At 49.2% G+C, this 18,022-nt stretch overlaps 1 protein-coding gene across 2 annotated transcripts in view; it reads right to left on the reverse strand.

The window, feature by feature from the left end:
• CLPB (ClpB family mitochondrial disaggregase) overlaps positions 1–18,022 on the reverse strand; it is a 73,182-nt gene that overhangs the window by 25,506 nt on the left and 29,654 nt on the right. For both annotated transcript variants that reach the window (XM_036391750.2, XM_036391739.2), the window contains exons 5-6: positions 16,166–16,294; positions 2,202–2,299 (exon numbers count right to left, since the gene is read on the reverse strand). In XM_036391750.2, the coding sequence (XP_036247643.1) occupies positions 2,202–2,299; positions 16,166–16,294 (227 nt within the window). The remainder of the gene's footprint in view (positions 1–2,201; positions 2,300–16,165; positions 16,295–18,022) is intronic.

Consider the following 18,022-nt stretch of genomic DNA (forward strand, 5'->3'; position numbering starts at 1 on the left):
TAACCTTTCTTTAAACCCACAAGAATTACCTCATGATTTGTTTGGCCCTTCCTATGGAAGAACCCCTCTCCAGACCTCCACAAGCTATCACAGCTTAGCTCATGTCACTGACATTGTCCGGGCTGATCAGTTTATATCCTGTTTTCCTTTAGTATTTCAAATTCTTTTTTCTGTAAGGTGAAAGACACTGTCACTCTTTGCAGGTTTTATGACAAGGTTTGGTTCTGCTGGTGCTGTGCTCATGGACCTCTTCCCTTGGAGTGTTTTCTCATAAGTGCAGCCATGCTTGGGAGGGATGCTGGAGAGATAATGGATAATGAAGCTGATGAACATGGAGATACTCCAAGGCCTGGATCGCCTCTGCTCTGGAGACAGGCTGAGCTAGAGGTGTATACCCAGAGAAGGGCAGGCTCCAGGGAGACTTTACAGCCCCTGCCAGTGCCTAAAGGGCCCCAAGAGAGTTGGAGAGTGACTGAATAAGCATGTGGAGGGATAGGACAAGGTGGAATGGCTTCCCCCTGGAAGACAGAGGGCAGGATTAGATGGGATATTGCGAAGAAATTCTTCTTCTCTGTGAGGATGGTGAGGCCCTGACACAGGTTGCCTATGGAAGCTGTGGCTGTTCCATGCCTGGAAGTGTTCAAGGCCAGGTTGGATGGGGCTTGGAGCAACCAGGTCTTGTGGAAGGTGTCCGTGCCCATGGCAGTGGATTGGAATGAGATGAGCTTTAATGTTTCTTCCTTCATGATTTTATGAAAACCTCTCAGAGCTGCCATAGTGACCACATACTGGCTACAAAAGCAGCCATCAGGACAACAGAGGACAGCCATGGCAGCATTTCCTTTGCCAGGAAGGAGTATGGAGAGCCCCAGAGGAAAGAACCCTCTGTCCCTACTAAGGACAGAGGTTTATTTAGCACTGGGGAATGTGGTTTTGAACTCCTGCCTGAGTGCTGACTTTTAAGAGGAGAGCACAGACAGTGCAGCAGTTGACACCTGGCAGGTTTATTTCATGGTAATACCTCCTCAGTGCAGTAATTGACACAGTTTTAATTACCTTTATCCTCGACTTGTGGTAAGTTGTTAGCCTCAGGTCTATAGCATGCAAGTTTAAATTCCAAACCCATAGAACAAACACTGAGGTACACAATGTCAGAGGAACTTTGCAGCCAGGAACAAACCTGGTCCCCTTGTGCCTCAGCTCCTGCTCGTGTGGTCAGGTGACAAGGGAATGCCCCTTCTCTGGGAGTGCCCTGCCCTAGGTGATCTGTGCTGCTTGGAGAGATGATGCTCACAAGGCATCACAGAAGGGTTTGGGTTGGAAGTGATCTTAAAGCTCACCCAGTTTCAACCCCTGCCATGGGCAGAGACATCTTCCTCTAGACCAGGTTGCTCCAAACCCCATCCAGTCTGGCCTTGAACACTTCCAGGGATGAGGCATCACTTGCCACTGCTGTGATGGCCTCTCCTACCCATTGATAATTAACTGAACAAGGCCTCTGCCCAGGAATTTTAAATCCCTGAGATCTAACTGCAGATCCCTCATTATCTAGTAGCCCACTGTTCCACAAATGTACTGATTCCTGGCATTTTTATTGGAACCATGATGGCAAATGTGTTTCTTTTCCTTCTTTAAAGCAAATGGGACATGGAGGCTGAAGGGATGAGATCCCACCATGGAAATGGGTGCCTTTTACCTTAGGTTGGTGCACATGAACACCTGGATCCCAGGCCATAGCTGGACTGATTCTCAGCCCTGCTTGATTGACAGTTTCAGAAAATACAGTAAAAACAGGCTCTGGATTTTACTGCATCCAGGGGTTACAGAGCAGCATTACCGGTCCTGGGCAGGTCACTCCTGAGTGAGAAATGGTAACTTGGAAGAGGTAGGCACAGCCACAGTTAAAATACTACAGAAGTGGATGTTTTTCCTTATGCATTGTGTTCTTAATTTTTACAGACTTCTTTTGGAAAAGGATGGAACTGGAGGGGTGCTAAGGTGGCCTTCTATCGCTTGCACCCTAAAATCATAGAATGATTTAGGTTGGAAAAGAGCTTTCAGATCATCGACTTCAGCTGCTCACCCAGCACTGCCAAGGCCACTACTAACCCATGTCCCCACGTGCCACATCCATGTGACATCTTTAAAGTTGCTCCTGTAGTGAGAGAGGAAACCCAAACTGGCCAGAATCTCAGGCTCACCTTTGCCTCTGATGCTCTCAGAAGGTTCATGACCTCCCCTTCACGGGCGTAATCCAGGGGTGTGTGTCCCATTTCATTCTTCTGCAGGGGGTTGGCACCTGACAGCACAAGAAATAAGTAAGATCAGGAGCTCAGAGTTCAGTCTTGGGGCAGAAGGAGCAGGAAGCACATCCTTGCTGTGTCCCCTCCTAGCCTTTGCTCTGGAGGGTGTCTGGATCAGAAAGAGAGAATGTACAAGCACGGATCTCCAGGGAGGAGAAAAGGGATTGTCATTGCTAACAGCTGGCTTGTCAGTGAAGAGCTGCTGTGCAGGGATGAGAGCACATGATCACCAGAAGGAAATAAAGTCTCACAAAAGCACCCACTCTCAGTCCTGTGGGTGCCACATGGGACCATTACAGCTTCAATTGGATACGTTGCCTGTGCCAGCTAGAGCTGAAGCTGGAACTGAAGCTGGAGCTGGCTGTTGCCTGTGGACCAGCTGCTCCACTGAGCCCCTGGAGCACTTCTGGGGGAAAATCCCACCCTTCCTTGCAGTATAATTAAAAAAAAACCCAAAACCAACAAACCCCAAAGACTGAGCTAGACTGAATTGGATGGGCACCCCACAGAAACACACACACATGGAGAGAGCTCTCCCTCCTAGATACACTGGATTGCAGAAGAGAATTCCATGTCAGACTGGTCCAGTTGCAGTGATGGGAAGTATACAGAGGGAAACTCAGTTATATCAGGAGACAGGGGTAATGGCAATAGCCAGAGGGGCAAACAAGGTCTTGGGATTCATCTCTGACTCTCAGTATCTCAGGAGCTGTCTCTAAGGCAGAGACTTGTCACTAACACTGGTGCACTCCATGACCCCACAGCAGCTCCTAACTACAAGAGTTTATGAGAATGAACCTTCAAATTGGTCCCAAACTCCCCAAACTGGTGCTGAAACTGACTCTCCCACTAGTTATCAAGCCTTGGAAAGCAATCTGGTGGAGGAAGACACCCATAACTGTGCTCAGCATGTCCGGGATGTCTTCTATTCCAATCCTTCCACTGCAATTCTGTGCAATGTGCTCCTGCCTGAGCAGGGGAGTTGGTCCAGGTGACTCCACTGGTGTCCCTTCCAGCCTGAATCATTCTGTGACCCTGCTGAAAACATGGGAGTGAGACAAGTACCTTGTCAGAGGCAGACCCAGCTGCTTCTGTGCCATGAGACAGCGTAAAGCACCAGGAGTGCTCGGTAAGGGCAAGCAGCAATCAGAACAGATGAATGAAGTAAGAGGAGTCTGTGGGAGCGGAGCCGCAGAGATTAGCCATTCCTAGGCACTGGCATCAAGGAACTATATTTGCTTACAGAATGAAAAATGTGCTCCATAAACATTTGACATGGACTAATTTCTATGGCAAGCCTTGTCTTCACAAATAAAGACCATGAACAAGACAGGTGAGATTACACACTGCTGGGGCTGGCTGCTCCATATCCATTAAAGAGACAGTGCTCCCATGATCCCACCCCCCCTGCCAAAACCCACCTGGGTCTGTGCAGTGACCAGTGGGGCATGTTCCTGACTTCTCCAAATGATGACATACTCGAGGCTAGGCATGCTTTCATTTCTGATGGAGGGTTTGTTTGGCTTTGCCCTGGATCTATCAATAATGGCTCTCCAATATTGGCCTAATCCCCCTGTTAATGGCTTTGACGACTTGACTAATTGCTGCAATAATTGATAGAACCCGACTCCTATAACTGGTCGATTCCAACCTCGAGTACCGGCAGCAATAAAATATTATGCTGCCATAAATAACAGTATCACTTGGCTTGCTAATAGAAGGTAAAAGTGGCCACTGGTCTGTCGGTGCCCTGGCTGACCCCACTCCACATCCCCACCTCCTCTCCTGCCCTCTCCCACCCTGTGCCACAGGCTGCAGCAGTATCCAAGGGGACGTCAACCTTCCACGACTTAATAGAAGGCAATTTGTCACCTCCCACTCGCTGTCTGTAGCTGGAGATGGACACCTGGGCAGCACCTCAGGCTGTATGAGCCCGTGGCCTCCTCCCACCCTCCATGCTCATATTAGAAGGCCCTGGCTGATAATATTTGATAAATAGCGTGGGGGTTCTCTCGCTGCACCCGCCCCGCATTGTGGCGCTGCAGCAGCTGCAGAAGGTCACTCATTGGGGAAATATGTTTCTGTCAGTGGGATCGAAAAAAGTTTAGTGGAGTGACAGGCCTCAATTTTTCAAATTTTATTAACTCCATCCTCTTAACAATTTGTCTTGAATTCCTTCAGATTCTGGATAACTGTCAATAGAGCTGGCGACGCAGTGGATACTGGTACTTAGGTCCCCCACTGCTGTCAGGATAGGGATGGGGATGGCAGGAGGAGGGAGAGATAGCAGGGGGAAAAGGAGAATGCCAAAGGGCACAGACAAAACCTGGAGAAACATCCCAGTGATGCTCCCCGTGTCCTCGGCAGCCCCAAGACCCTGCTCTTGTCACTCCATCCTGTCAGAGCAGAAGACTAGCAGGTCTGAGCCTGCTGCAGCCAGAACAAGGTTCACACTTCTAACAGACAGGACAGGGCACACAGTGGCATTGGAACCTCATATGGACAACCAGAGAATGACACTGCTCCGAAGAGTGGACAGATCACAGCTTGAGAAAGCCCTGAGTACTGAGACAAGGAAAGGACTCTTGAGGACCTTGTTTCACAGCCCAGCCAGATGGTGTGAAACCTCCTGCTCCTGGGCATACCCACAGGCAGCCTCTGGCTGAGTGTTTGGGTCCTGAGCTGTTCCCAGCAGTGGGTGTGGGGACAGAGAACTGGCATGACACAGCCCCTGTCTGATGCCACTCCAGAGGTCCTGCCTGCAAATGAGCTGGGCAGCAGCAGTGGCCCGTGGTGACCTGTGTTACGGAAAGACAAGATGCCAAAATGTTCAATGTCTCCCATCTTCCTTCTCTGGTGTCCAGAACGGTACAATATGGTGGAGGTGGAAACTGAGTGCTTGCACAAGTCTGGCACAGCTTCAGTCACCAAAGTCAGGGAAAGCCATTCTCCCACTATAAAGCCATTCAACAAGGACAGAATCACAGAACATTTTAGGTATGAAAAGCCTTCTGAAACCACTGGGTCCAACCATTCCCCCAGCACAGCCAGGGCCACCACTAACCCACGTCCCCAAGTGCCACAACTACATGGCCATCCCTTTCAGGGATGGAGACTCCACCACAGCTTTGGGCAGCCTGTGCCAGGGCTGGACAACCCTTCAAGGGAAGGAATTTTCCCCATAACCAACGTAAAACTCCCCTGGCACAACTTGAAGCCATTTCCTCTTGTCTTATCTATCGCTCGTTATCTCGGAGAAGATACAAATCCCCACCTACATAATAGAGCCACTGCATAAAGCCACTCTCCCCAGTATAAAACTGGGGAGAAGTTTGAAGTACTTTTCCCCACTATAAAACCATTCATAGAATCACAGAATTGCTGACTGGTTTGAGTCCAAAGGGACCATAAAGACCATTTATTTCCAATCCTCCTGCCATGAATAGGGATGCCATTCTCCCCAGTATAAAGCCATTGAATCAGTACAAAGCCATTCTCTCCAGTATAAAGGTACTCTCTCCAATATAGAACCCCAGCACCGAGTTTGTCCTGAGTGGAGGGTCTGAGCACACTTGTCCCCTGGGCAGGATAGGTACAGGCAAGGTCTGGGTAGAGGCAGCAAGGATGAACCTTGAGGGCACTTCTCTCTGCTCCTCATGGCACTGCACCCAGGAGTACCTCAAGATCTTTTACCAGGCCCTGTGAGCACCCATTCTGCCTAGGTCACTGCCTTGGACCCATCCTGTGCTCCAGCACACCGAGGGGACTTGGGGAGTATCCCTTTCCCTGCAGCAGACTCTGCTGGATCAAATATCCCAGAAGTGAGTGGGAAATAAACTCTTTTTTTTCTGTTGAAGGGAACTAAATCCCAGAAAGAGGAGCCTGGAGCCTGGAAGTACCAAAGCCATGGTGGTTGGTGCTGAGGGTGCTGGAAGTGGACACACTGAATGGCCATCACCCTAGACCAGGATGTCCCCATGTGCCACATCTACACATCTGTTAAGTCCCTCTAGGGATGGGGACTCCACCACTGCCCTGGGCAGCCTATGCCAGGGCTGGACAACACTTTCAGGGAAGAAATTTCTTCTAATACTTAACCTAAACTTCCCCTGGTGCAACTTGAGGCCATTTCTTCTTGTCCTGTCACTTATTGCCTGTGAGAATCTGGCTACAACTTCCTTTTGAGTAGTAGAAGACAGTGAGAAGGTTCCACCTGAACCTCCATGAGGGGCACAAAACCGACCCCAAGATCTGAGGTGTGACCTCACCAGTGGTACAGGGATCAGTCACTGTCCTTGTCCTGCTGGCCATGCTATTGGTGACACGAGCTAAGATCCCCTTGGTCTTATTGTCCACCTGGGCACACACATTGCACCTGCACCAGCTCCAGTTCCACCACATCAAATGCTGCCTAACGCACAGCCCTGGGCTGGCAGCAGCCCTCACAGAGCTCCAGGGAACAAGATCTGTGCTCCCTTGGTCCAGTGGCCTCACTCTCAAAGCACAAGAAGCCTTTCCAACCTAAATTTGTCCAGCCAGATTGGATGGGTCTTAGAGCAACCTGTTCTAGTGGAAGGTGTTCCTGCCCATGGCAGGGGGTTGGAACTGGATGAGCTTAACATCCCTTTCAAATCATCATGTGATTTTGTGAAGGAAGGATTTAGACTTAAGAATTAGATGTTTCTGGGGTAGAGTTTACATGGAAAAGCAGATACCCAGAGCTCTGAGATGAAGGTCAGATGCTGACAAGGGCAGGTAGCAACCAGCAAGGAGAGGTCCTCTTGGAGGTGCAGCTTAACCAGTGCTCCCAAACCTTGTGAACCAGACTGAACACAAATCTTTATGTACTTGGTCAGACACAACAGTCTCAGGACTGGGATGCATAAGCTGGAACAGAGGCAAAGGAGGAGACTGGTCGAAGCAGCATGTAAACTGGACTGCAGGAAAGGACTGAGCCCCACTGGTGGAGTGGTGAGGTCAGCTGTTAAAGACTGGAAACAAAATGAAGGTAAGAAAGGCAACTGTATGAACCAGTGACACAGGATTAGTACAGAATGAAATGCCCTGACCAAACAGGGAAAATACAGCATGAAGGTCACCCCTCTGAGACACTGAAGGGCACTGCAACACACAGAAAACTAGCTCAGGGACTGCGAGGATAAAGAGCATAACACCAATAAATTGTTAAACTGGTGGAAACCAGAGACTAAGAGCTCTGGCAGTCAGAAAGCTTCCAAGACAAGGTGCAAGTCTTAATTCAGCCTTGGACAAAGAAAAAGGCTTTCTCCAAACCTCAGCTCCTAAGTACCACACTGCAATGGGACACATGTTCATGCCAAACTTCCTCACCAGAAAATCCAGCAAAGAATCCATGGCCAAGGAGCTTTGTATCACAAGGGGAAAACATGCATCCTGCTTGAAATAAGGCAGCAGCCCACCAGCAGGTAACTGTCAGAAACGTGAATATAAAGACTGAAGATACCCATGATATTTATTAAAGTTCTTATCATAAGAAGAGTTAGGACCTCCTCCTAAAGGAAGAAACCACACCATCATCCTTCCAAACCCAGGGTGGACGAAGAAAATCCAATGAAGTGTTTGCTCTGGCAAATTAAATGTAAAAACCCACAGGTAAAAAAGGATTTAAAAGAAGCCACTTGTTTAGGAATGAAAGCTAGGAGCCTTATTAGAAGCTGGAAGTCAGCCTGAGACGGCGAGTTTCCATAAGTGATAAAGATCGAGGCCAGGTTGGAAAGGACTTGGAGCAACCTGATCTATAGAGGGGGGTCCCGTCCATGGCGAGGGTTTGTAACAAGATGAGCCTGAAGGTCGCTTCCAATCCAAAACTGTTCTCTGATTCTCCGGCAAATGGGAAAGTTCCAATAAAGAAATAGGAAAAGAATTAATAAATGTCTCAAATGCATGCACCTTTCACTCTTGCTTTATTGGAGCCTGAGTGTAATTTGGTCTATGCCTACTTGCAACTGCATGTGAAAACAATCCACCTGACTCCTGATGCTTGTTTTGTAAGGTAAGAGAGAGGAAACTACCAAATCATACTCTTCCTATATGTCCATCACCCTTTCTCCATATACCCATGTGTGCAGAGCTCTTAAGATCATTCCAAACACGTTGTCACTGTCAAGTTTGTCCCAGAAACACTTCAAGAGGGATCTGTTTACTCCCCTGTCCTAAGGGAAAACTATTCCTAAGTGCTTCAACACAGACAGAAATGCGCTGGCACTTGGACTCTTATTGCTCTCACCACCGTGGGATGCTGGATGCCTCGATGCTGGGATATGATTGGTTTCTAAATCCCAGTTTCATAGGATTTTAATTACTGGTCTGGCATGGTAGGGAGTGGAACTGGCTGCGGTCAGACGAAGGATCGATACGCCGGCCCAGAACATATTGAGCCTCGGCACTCGCAGATGCTATTGCACTATTTAATCATCTTTTGCAAAATTTACAGTGCAACAGAAGGAATCAATACGGAATTTATCCGATTCCCTTGTAAATATGAGCATGGAGAGGGAGAGGGATGTCAGGCACTCTGGCATGACAGCTGGTCAGGGCAGCAAACCTCCACAACAGACCACCCAGGACAGCTACCATGCCTGTGACTCACCAAAAAGGGCCCAGCCAGCCACTGAGACTTGCATTCCTGGGGACAGCTGCACCCACAGTGGCTGCATTTGTATGCTCTGACCTGCTTGTAAGCTAAACCTTGTTCCAGCCACTCTAAAGGAAAAATGGGAGGAAATCACACAGGTTGTGCAGAGCCTTACCCTGCACAGCGTGGTTTACAGAGTCTGTTATAGAGTCATAGAATAGTTTCATGGAATTTTCTGGGTTAGAAAAGCCTTGCCAGACCATCAAGTTCAACTATTCCCTCAGCACTAACCCATGTCCCCAAGTGCCACACCCACAAGGCTTTTAAATCCCCCAGTGGGGACTCCACCACTGCCCTGGGCAGCCTGTGCCAAGCCTGAACAACCCGTCTGGGGAAGAAATTTTCCCCATATCCAAACTAAACCTCCCCTGGCACACCTCAAGGCAGTTTCCTCTAATCCTGTTGCTTGTTACGTGGGAGAAGAGCCTGACCCCCACCTGACTCCACCTTCCTTTCAGGGAGTTGTAGAGAGGGAGGAGTTCTGCCCTGAGCTCTTTCTTATTGTGGTAACTGCCGACTGCAGCAAAACCTCAATATTACTTTCTCCGGATGCGTTAAAACCAAAGCTCTCTCCTCTCTGGAAGTGGCTGCTGGGGACCTGAGAGCCTACTCTCTAGGGATATCCTTTACTCTCCCTCTGGAAGAATGGACCCTTTTAATCTGGGATGCAACAGAAAACACTCCAAGATATATTAAGTAGTAGCTAATAAGAAATTAATTGGGTTAGAAAAACCCAATTAATTAGAACCTGATTTTTCCAGAGAATACCATAAGCACTTTTGCTTTCTGATGTCCAAAGCCCATCCCTTGCAATGCTGGCTCCATAATCTGTTTACCCATCACTCACCCTACTCACAAGATCTGCAATTACATTGGACTGAGGAGATGAGTGCACAACATTATGGACAAATGCACTGGGCTAAATTTACTAGCAAATCGAGTTCAGCAGACCAGGTTATTGTAGCTTCAGCTAAAATGTTTTCACAAATGTGTGTTCATTTCTTCCTCTCTCTTTCACATCTAATTAGAGATGAGAGACTCCAAGATTGCTGAAGAGGACTTTTGGACAAGGGCAAGGAGTGACAGGACAAGGGGGAATGGCTTCCCAGTGACAGAGGACAGGGTTAGATTGGGTATTAGGAAGAAATTCTTCCATGTGAGGGTGGTGAGGCCCTGGCACAGGTTGCCCAGGGAAGCTGTGGCTGCCCCATCCCTGGAAATGTTGAAGGCCAGGTTGGATGGGGTTGGAGCAATCTAAATTAATGGAAGGTGTCCCTGCCCATGGCAGTGGGGTGGAATGAAAAGACCTTTAAGGTCCCTTACAACCCAAACCATTTTGTGCTCATGTGATCCCCCTGCAGATGTATTGCAGTAGGCATTTCCAATGCAGTAACAGCCTGGTCAGCCTGTGTGCTGGCTCTAGGAGGAGCTGGGAGCAGAGGGGATGATTCCTGAAGATGGGAAATAGAAAGCAGGGCAGTCAGGATTGAGGAGAGCACTGGGGAGAATGGGGGACAAATGGAGCCTGCTCAGGTTTGACAGGAGGGCAGGTGTTGGTTTCTGCAGTGGGGATAGAGAGAGGGGAAGTCCCAGGAACTGGCATGGGTCAATCTCTGAAGGAAGGAACTGCTCTGTTTTTAGGCAAGGGTAGGAAATACAAGCCCCTACCCACATACATGCAGCAGCAGAGTGGTGCACTGCCACACAACCGTGTAGAAACAACATTTCCACATGTCAGCAGATGACAGTTCAGACAACCCCTTGCTACATGGAGACACAGACACACACAGACCAAACACAACTTGGAAAAGCTCTTGGAAATTAATTTTGAGATCCTAGAAAAATGGCAGCTGAGCTGCTACACACCAGGGGAACCTTGCTTCTATGCTTCTTCCTGTGCCTAGTTTCTCAGGTGTATACATAAGCAAGTGCTAACGATATTCTCATTTTGCATTTTTTTTAAGCTCCAACCAAAGACAGCTCCTGCAGCATCTTCTTCTGTGCTCTGTCTAGTGTAACTTTAATTTACTGAAAGGTTACCACAGCTATGACAACTCTTCCCAGTACAAGGCTGTGAAAAGGGAACAGTTTCTCATGCTGGGAGAAGGGCCATTTACCTGCAGGGCAAATCCCTGAGCAGCAGCAGTGCTGTCCCTAGCTCTGAATCACAGAATCCAAGATTGTTTGAGCTGAACAGACCTTAAAGCCCACATCATCCCACTCCCCTGCCATGGGCAGAGACACCGTTCCACAAGACCTGGTTGCTCCTGGACCTATCCAACCTGGCCTGGAACACTACCAGGGATGGGGCAGCCACAGCTGCTCTGGGCAACCTGTGCCAGGGCCTAACCACCCTCACAGGGAAGAACTTCTTCCCAATTTCCCGTCTAATCCTGCCCTCTGTCAGTGGGGAGCCCTGACTTGTCCTGTGACTCCATGCACTTATCCAGAGTCCCTCTCCAGCTATCGTGGAGCCTCTTTAGGCACTGGCAGGTGCTCTCATGTCTCCCTGGAGCCTTCTGTTCTCCAAGGTGAACAACCCCAGCTCTCCCAGACTGTCTCCAGAGCAGAAGGGCTCCGGCCCTTGAACAAACTCCATGACTCTGGACACATGAATCAGTGCCTCCCTGCATTTCAGCAACAGATTCTGGAGCAGAACCGTTTGTGGAAGGGAGGTTGATGTTGGCTATGCTCCATGGCAGGGTTACACCATTGCCAGAAAGCTGCACCTTTTAATACTGGCTATTTCACTTAAATACTGACATAATAGTAAAAGCTCCCTCTAAAACAAGGGGATTTCTGTTACCAGCAAGCAGGTGACCCTGCCTGCCTTCCTCTGAGCCAAACACAAAGTCCCTGGAATCAATTGTGCCTGCAGTAGCAACTGGTGCACTGTGCGGATGCGAGCGCTCACCCACCCCTTCCCCAAACACCGACATTTATGGTGTTGCCTCAGGTCAGGGGACTGTGAAATGTCACCAACAACTGCCCGAAAGGACAACAGAGCTGCCACTTCATCTCGCGGTCTGCTGGGCACACACATGCTGACCAAAGGGCTATAAGGTCCTGGAGGGGTCAAGCGAGTCACTGAATGGGCCACAAAAGGCCAGGGATGTGGGGTGAGGGGCAAGTGCAGGGAGCTTCCCTTAAAAACAACAGGGGGGTCAGGAAGTGGCTGGAGCAGAGAGGGGCTGGGCAGTTAATGGCTTTGGCCCGAGGGCAGAGCACCAGCCAGAGAAGTTAGAGGGAGAGTAAATGGAGAGTTAGTAAAAGGCAGGTGTAGGGAGAGATCAAGGGGAGCCTGTTCCATGTCAGCAACCGGGAGCCACCCTGTGTGCGATGTCAATGGCAGCACAGGGGCATTACCCTCACAAAGGGCTGAACGGGGTTCGATCTCCACACCAAGACCCTTGGCCATGTATTCATCCCAGATTACACTGACCAGGAGGCAGGGATCCCCTGCTTTGGGAGGAGGGGAACGCCTCCAGTGAATGCCCTGAAATCCTCCTATCATGTGCCCATCAGGAAATCCAATTCCAGCACCCAAAACTGGCTGAAAGGTCAGGGGAGGGTCTGCTGTCACCCCAACAGTTCAGAGTCCACCTGACAGAAAGGTGAAGTTTATTACATTTAGCAAATAATCCTCATAAATCTGCATCCTAAACCATGACTGCAAAAGGTAAGTGGGTACTGTGGACGGTGAACAGGGATTAATCTGAGGAACACTGTGAACTCAACCGTGGGAGGGGCTCCAATGGCAATTTCACACCATTGCCAAATGGAGATTCCCACCAGTGGGTTGCTGTCTCCAGGATCTGAGCACTGGGACATGCTCTACAAGACAAGGATTTCCGCTTGGAAATGAACTCTGAGGCTCTTGAGCAGGATCCAGAAGGATTTCTGTGGGGCTGGACTAAGAATGGAACAGTGATGAGTGAGCATCACATCCTCTGGCTAACTTCTGAATTTTTACTTTGATTTCACACAATCCTTCCATTTGTACCCAAACAAACACAGTCCCACAGATTGTTAAATGCTTTTTTTTCCTGAGATCCAAGGGAGTTCTTTCAAGCTGAGACACTTTGCTACTAACAAAGAACTCTCTGTGGGCACCAGGCAGAGAAAGGGCCATTCACAGGGATGGCAGTGGCTCCAGGACAGACACAGAAATATCTCTGGAACAAAAAGAACAGTTGCCTCTGTGAAGTGAGGCCTAGATTGGAAGAGTACTTGGAGAGCTAAGTAGGGCACAACTGGAGAAATAAGGTGGACTTACTCCTTACAATGATTTATTCAGGACAGAAAAATTCTTTAGTACCAACTTCAGTTATTTGCACCCATCTTTTACCTGTACTTAGGGTAACCAAGGAGCTGCCCTGGTACTTTCAATCAACTGATAATATGTGTCATGCAAGGAGGGCTTCCAAGGCAGAAATGAGAAGCAGGTATCTTTGTAGAAAATGCTATTCCAGGTGATTCTGCCCCACTCCAGTGAGACCCCACCTGCAGTGCTGCCTCCAGCTCTGGGGTCCAACAACAGAAGGTTCTAGAAATGCTGGAGTGAGTCCAGAGGAGGCCAGAGAGGTGCTTTGAGGGCTGAGCCCCTCTGCTCTGGAGACAGACTGGGAGAGCTGGGAGTGGTCAGTCCAAACCATTCTGTGATTCTATGATTCACACCATGACATATGTCAAACACTCTCCAGCCTCCAGTACAGACTCCCTGCACAGATCTGTTCCCAATACTGCTATGACAAGGACCTTTCCAGCCCTTCTACCCCACTGCCACTCTCTGTAACACTCCAGAGCCCCTTGCACTCTCCCACAAAGCCCTTCCAGGTCTGTGCATTCACAACCCGTTGCTCAAGCAGGTAAAGCCTGCTCCACTCTACTCCTCCTGTGGGCATCCCTGCCACGACTGTGGGATCCCAGAGGTCTTGTTGGAGACCTTGTGACTGTCAGTGCCCATGGCCAAGTGACTGCTGAGCAGGTGCTGTTGGCCCATGCAACAGCCACGCAGTAAGTCATATGCTCTGGGACTGTGCCAGGTTCTGTGTTCCTGCAAAGCCCATTCATGCTGCAAACATGGAGGGGGGCTTCTATGTCAGAAAAATGCAGTGGACCCCACTTGGGGGTGGGCAGTATTTTTGTCTGAAGACTTCCCAGTCACAATGTCCACACAGTCCCTTGGCTTCCTGAGCAGCTGCCTGCTTTTTCAGCTCTCTTCCCTGCAAGGAGCCCTGCCTTTGCAACAGAATTTCTTTCATTGGTTCCTTTGGTTTTGGGTTAATTTATGGCCAGGAGCTGGGGCTCTGGTATCTGTAAGGCTCCCAGAGAAACCCTGACCTGGAGTTCAGTGCTACAGAATCTCACCCCTACACTCTTATATTTCTATTTGTGAAAGATAATAAGCACATAATACAGATGAGTATCAAGGTTCAATGTTGCCACAATTAATTTTCCTCATCCCATCTGGGGACATTTAGCCATCACAGATGCTACATTCTATTTTCTTTTTATCTGCTTTCTTAAAGAATGAGCCTTATGAGACCACATCATACCATTACATACTTGTGTGCTTCCCTAGAATGAACTTCTGAGATGCCCACACCACAAAGACTACAACATTCCTCAAATCTTTGCAAAATTCAGCATCTGGTCAACCAGACCCTAGTGAGCCTGTCTCTGGTAGGGCCAGGCTGTGACCACTTTATGTTCCACCTGGCTGCTGACAGCATACACCTGAGGCAGGGACAGGATTGCTGGCTCATCTCCAGGTGACCTTGGGGACATTGCAGGAGGAGAGCTGCTGAAATTGCTGGAGGAGAAGGAATGCTGGGGACAAAGGACATCACATCTGGAGGAAAGCAGAATTATAGACCAGTTTGGTGGTCTGGCACACTGTGCATGTGCAGGTACACACTAAGCAGATGCCAGCTCTGGAGAACAGCACAAGAGTCACAAATATAATCCCAGAAGGAACAGCAGGAGGGTACATATAAAAACCATTGCCAGGACAGCACATTCCTGTTCTGTTTGCTAAATGCATCTTCTCATTCTACTCCACTAGTGCTTATAAGCTTTTTCCCCACGAAGACAGCTAAACACTGAACAGGTTGCCCAGGTGAGTATACAAAAGAAGACTGTGAGGAAAAGGGCCCTGTGATTTAACCAGGAGGGCCAGTAACTGCATAAGCTAATTCTGACCAATTCTCACAAGAGCTGCATAGTCCCAGTGCCAACAGTGCTTGAGTGTCCCCCATTTCATCTGGGTACCAGCACCTATCCTGTGCCCTGCCTACAGAGCAGATCCATTCCTGCTATAGCAGGGACCCTTCCATTCCACAAAGGGACATGAGGGATATGACAGATGGCCTGAGTAAGTACTGCAGGTGGGAAATGAAAAAATACTAAGCAGAGACCAGTGAGGGCATGTGGGGCACCCAGTCCAGCTCTGGGGCTCCCAAGATTAGAAGGGTGTGGAGCTGCTGGAGTGAGGACAAAGGAGGTCACAGAAGATCTCCAAGGGCTCCCTGGAGACAGGCTGAGAGAGTGGGGGGTGTTTAGCCTGGAGAAGGGAAGGCTCCAGGGAGACCTTAGAGCACCTGCCAGTGCCTAAAGAGGATCCAAAGGAGCTGGAGAGTGCTCCAAGAGCCTGGAGTGACAAGACAAGGGGGAGTGGCTTCCCATTGACAGAGGGCAGGGTTAGATGGGATATTGGGAAGAAATTCTGCCCTGTGAGGGTGCCAAGGCCCTGGCACAGGTTGCCCAGAGAGGTTTTGACTGCCCATCCCTGGAAGTGACCCAGGCCAGGATGGATGCAGCTTGGCACAACCAGGTCTAGTGGAAGGTGTCTCTGCCCATGGCAGAGGGTTAGAATTGGATATTTTTGAGGTTCCTTCCAACCCAAACCATTCCAAGATTCTATGATTCCCTGGATGTTTAACTGCAGGAGGAAAGGGGAAACTCAATGACTAAGGTGAGAAGAGCCACCGAAAGCACATGGAGAAAAACCACTGGAAATGAACAGGAACACAGAAACTAAAAAGTAAAGAGATGAAAGCAAACAGCAAATCACACCAAACTGTGACAGTGACAGAGTGTGGCCTGTGTCTGAACCTGACAGTTTTGTAGGATGGGCTGACTCAGAAGTGCTCCTGGCCCAGGAGCTGGGTGGAAGTACAGAACTCACCTGCATCCAGCAGCAGTTTGACTGTCAGGTAGTCATCAGCCAGGACTGCGTAGTGCAGAGCTGTGCAGCCCTTGAAGTTGGCTCGGACGTTGAGACGGTTGTTGAAGTCATCCTCCCGGGTGACAAGGACTGCAGGGGACAAAGAGTGAAAGCTCAGCTCACTGAGATAACTGCAGAACTGCTCATCTGGATGTGCAGCAGCAGCATGGACCCACCACCCTTCACCAGGCAGGAAGCTTCTTAAGGGCTTTGTGACCTTTTCTGGGACCACCAGGACCCCAGTGGGTATTTCTGGTGGCCATTGCCCCCACTCCACTGAGCAGCAGTAGACATAAGGACAACATGGTTTCCATGTATCCCAGTGACTGCCTACACAGTGCCCAGGCAGGGGAGGAGGTCGGTGGAGAAGACCTCAGCATTTTCCCATTCCCAGCCATTTATTGTAGGGTAACAGGATGGCTTGACTTGGAATAAACCTTAAACCTCATCTGGTTCTACCCCCCTGCCATAGGCAGGGAAACCTTCCACAAGACCAGGCTGCTCCAAGCTCTGTCCAGCCTGGTCTTGAACACTTGCAGGGATGGGGCAGTCACAGGTTCTCTGGGCAACCTGTGCCAGGGCATTGCCACCCTCACAGGGCAGAATTTCTTACCAATATCTAATCTAAATAACGTTTTTAGCAAACAGAAGGGAAGCTGTGACAGGAATGAATGCTGCCACACTATGGCTTGACCTTTAAGCAAATTCTTGATTTTGGGAGTTTCCAGCACATAAGTCCATGTGTCTCAGCAGGGCATGGCTCTGAAGGAAGGGTCTGCAGCACCCCTGCTCTCCTGTAGCTGGTTTAAGGATCAGGCTTTAGAAAACCTGGATTTTAAACTCTTTGCTTTAGTCATCAGCAAAAAAAATAAGAGAGAGTGACTTTTTACAGGGGCAGATAGTGACAGGACCAGTAGGAATGTCTTCAAACTGACAGTGGGCAGTGTAAGATTGAATATTGGGAAGAAATTCTTCCCTGTGAGAGTGGTGAGACAATGACAGAGATTGTCCAGAGGAAGCCCCTTAAATACCTGTCCCACCATGGAGCATGAGTGACGGTGGAATTGGTGTATGCTGTCTCCATTCAAATAAACACCACCCACCTGGTGGGCCAAATTCTGCTCCTGGAGGTGTGTCCAGCTCCTTGGTGAAAGGGTCTGTACCCAAAACTCATTAGACCCAGATCCAGGGGCAGGGAGAGCTCCCAAGTGCTCTGAGCACCTTATACTGTGCTATGGCAAAGCAAGCAGAGCTGGAAAACGGATGGGCTGCAGGGACTTCTTCATAGTCCCTCCTAAGAGCCATCAAAAGATTTCTAGGAGATTCGAAAAGTTCCGAAGAGAGAAACACTGTGATGAATACCTGACGCTGTCCGAGCCCAGCATCTCCACTAATGAACCACAGTCCCTCCAGGAAGATCAATTAATGCCCTGGCTCCTTTCCTTCCCTGGGTCCTTTCTCCAAGCACACAGGGTGAGTATGTATATTTATTTGTCGTCATTTCCTACCCAGGGAGGAGCAGGATAATGAACTGCGTGCGTCAGGGAAGATGAATCTGAGATACTAGGGAGCAGCGCAGTAAAGAGATTAAAGTGTTATTATTGTTGGTTTTTTTCCCCCATGGTCCGTTGTGACAGCTCGGCCGTCATCTGTAAAAAATGTCTCTGAGAAAGATAATCATCGGAAACTCAATAAAGCGTCAGGGGAAGCCTCGTCCACCATCCATCACTGGGTGCCTGGAAATTTTCAGCCCTCTGTCTCCCTTCCTGCCATCCATATAAATGTCTGTAATATATTTTGTGCAGTGGTTGTGGAGCA

This window comes from Molothrus ater, chromosome 2 (assembly GCF_012460135.2).
Source record: "Molothrus ater isolate BHLD 08-10-18 breed brown headed cowbird chromosome 2, BPBGC_Mater_1.1, whole genome shotgun sequence".
Taxonomy (NCBI): Eukaryota; Metazoa; Chordata; class Aves; order Passeriformes; family Icteridae; genus Molothrus; species Molothrus ater.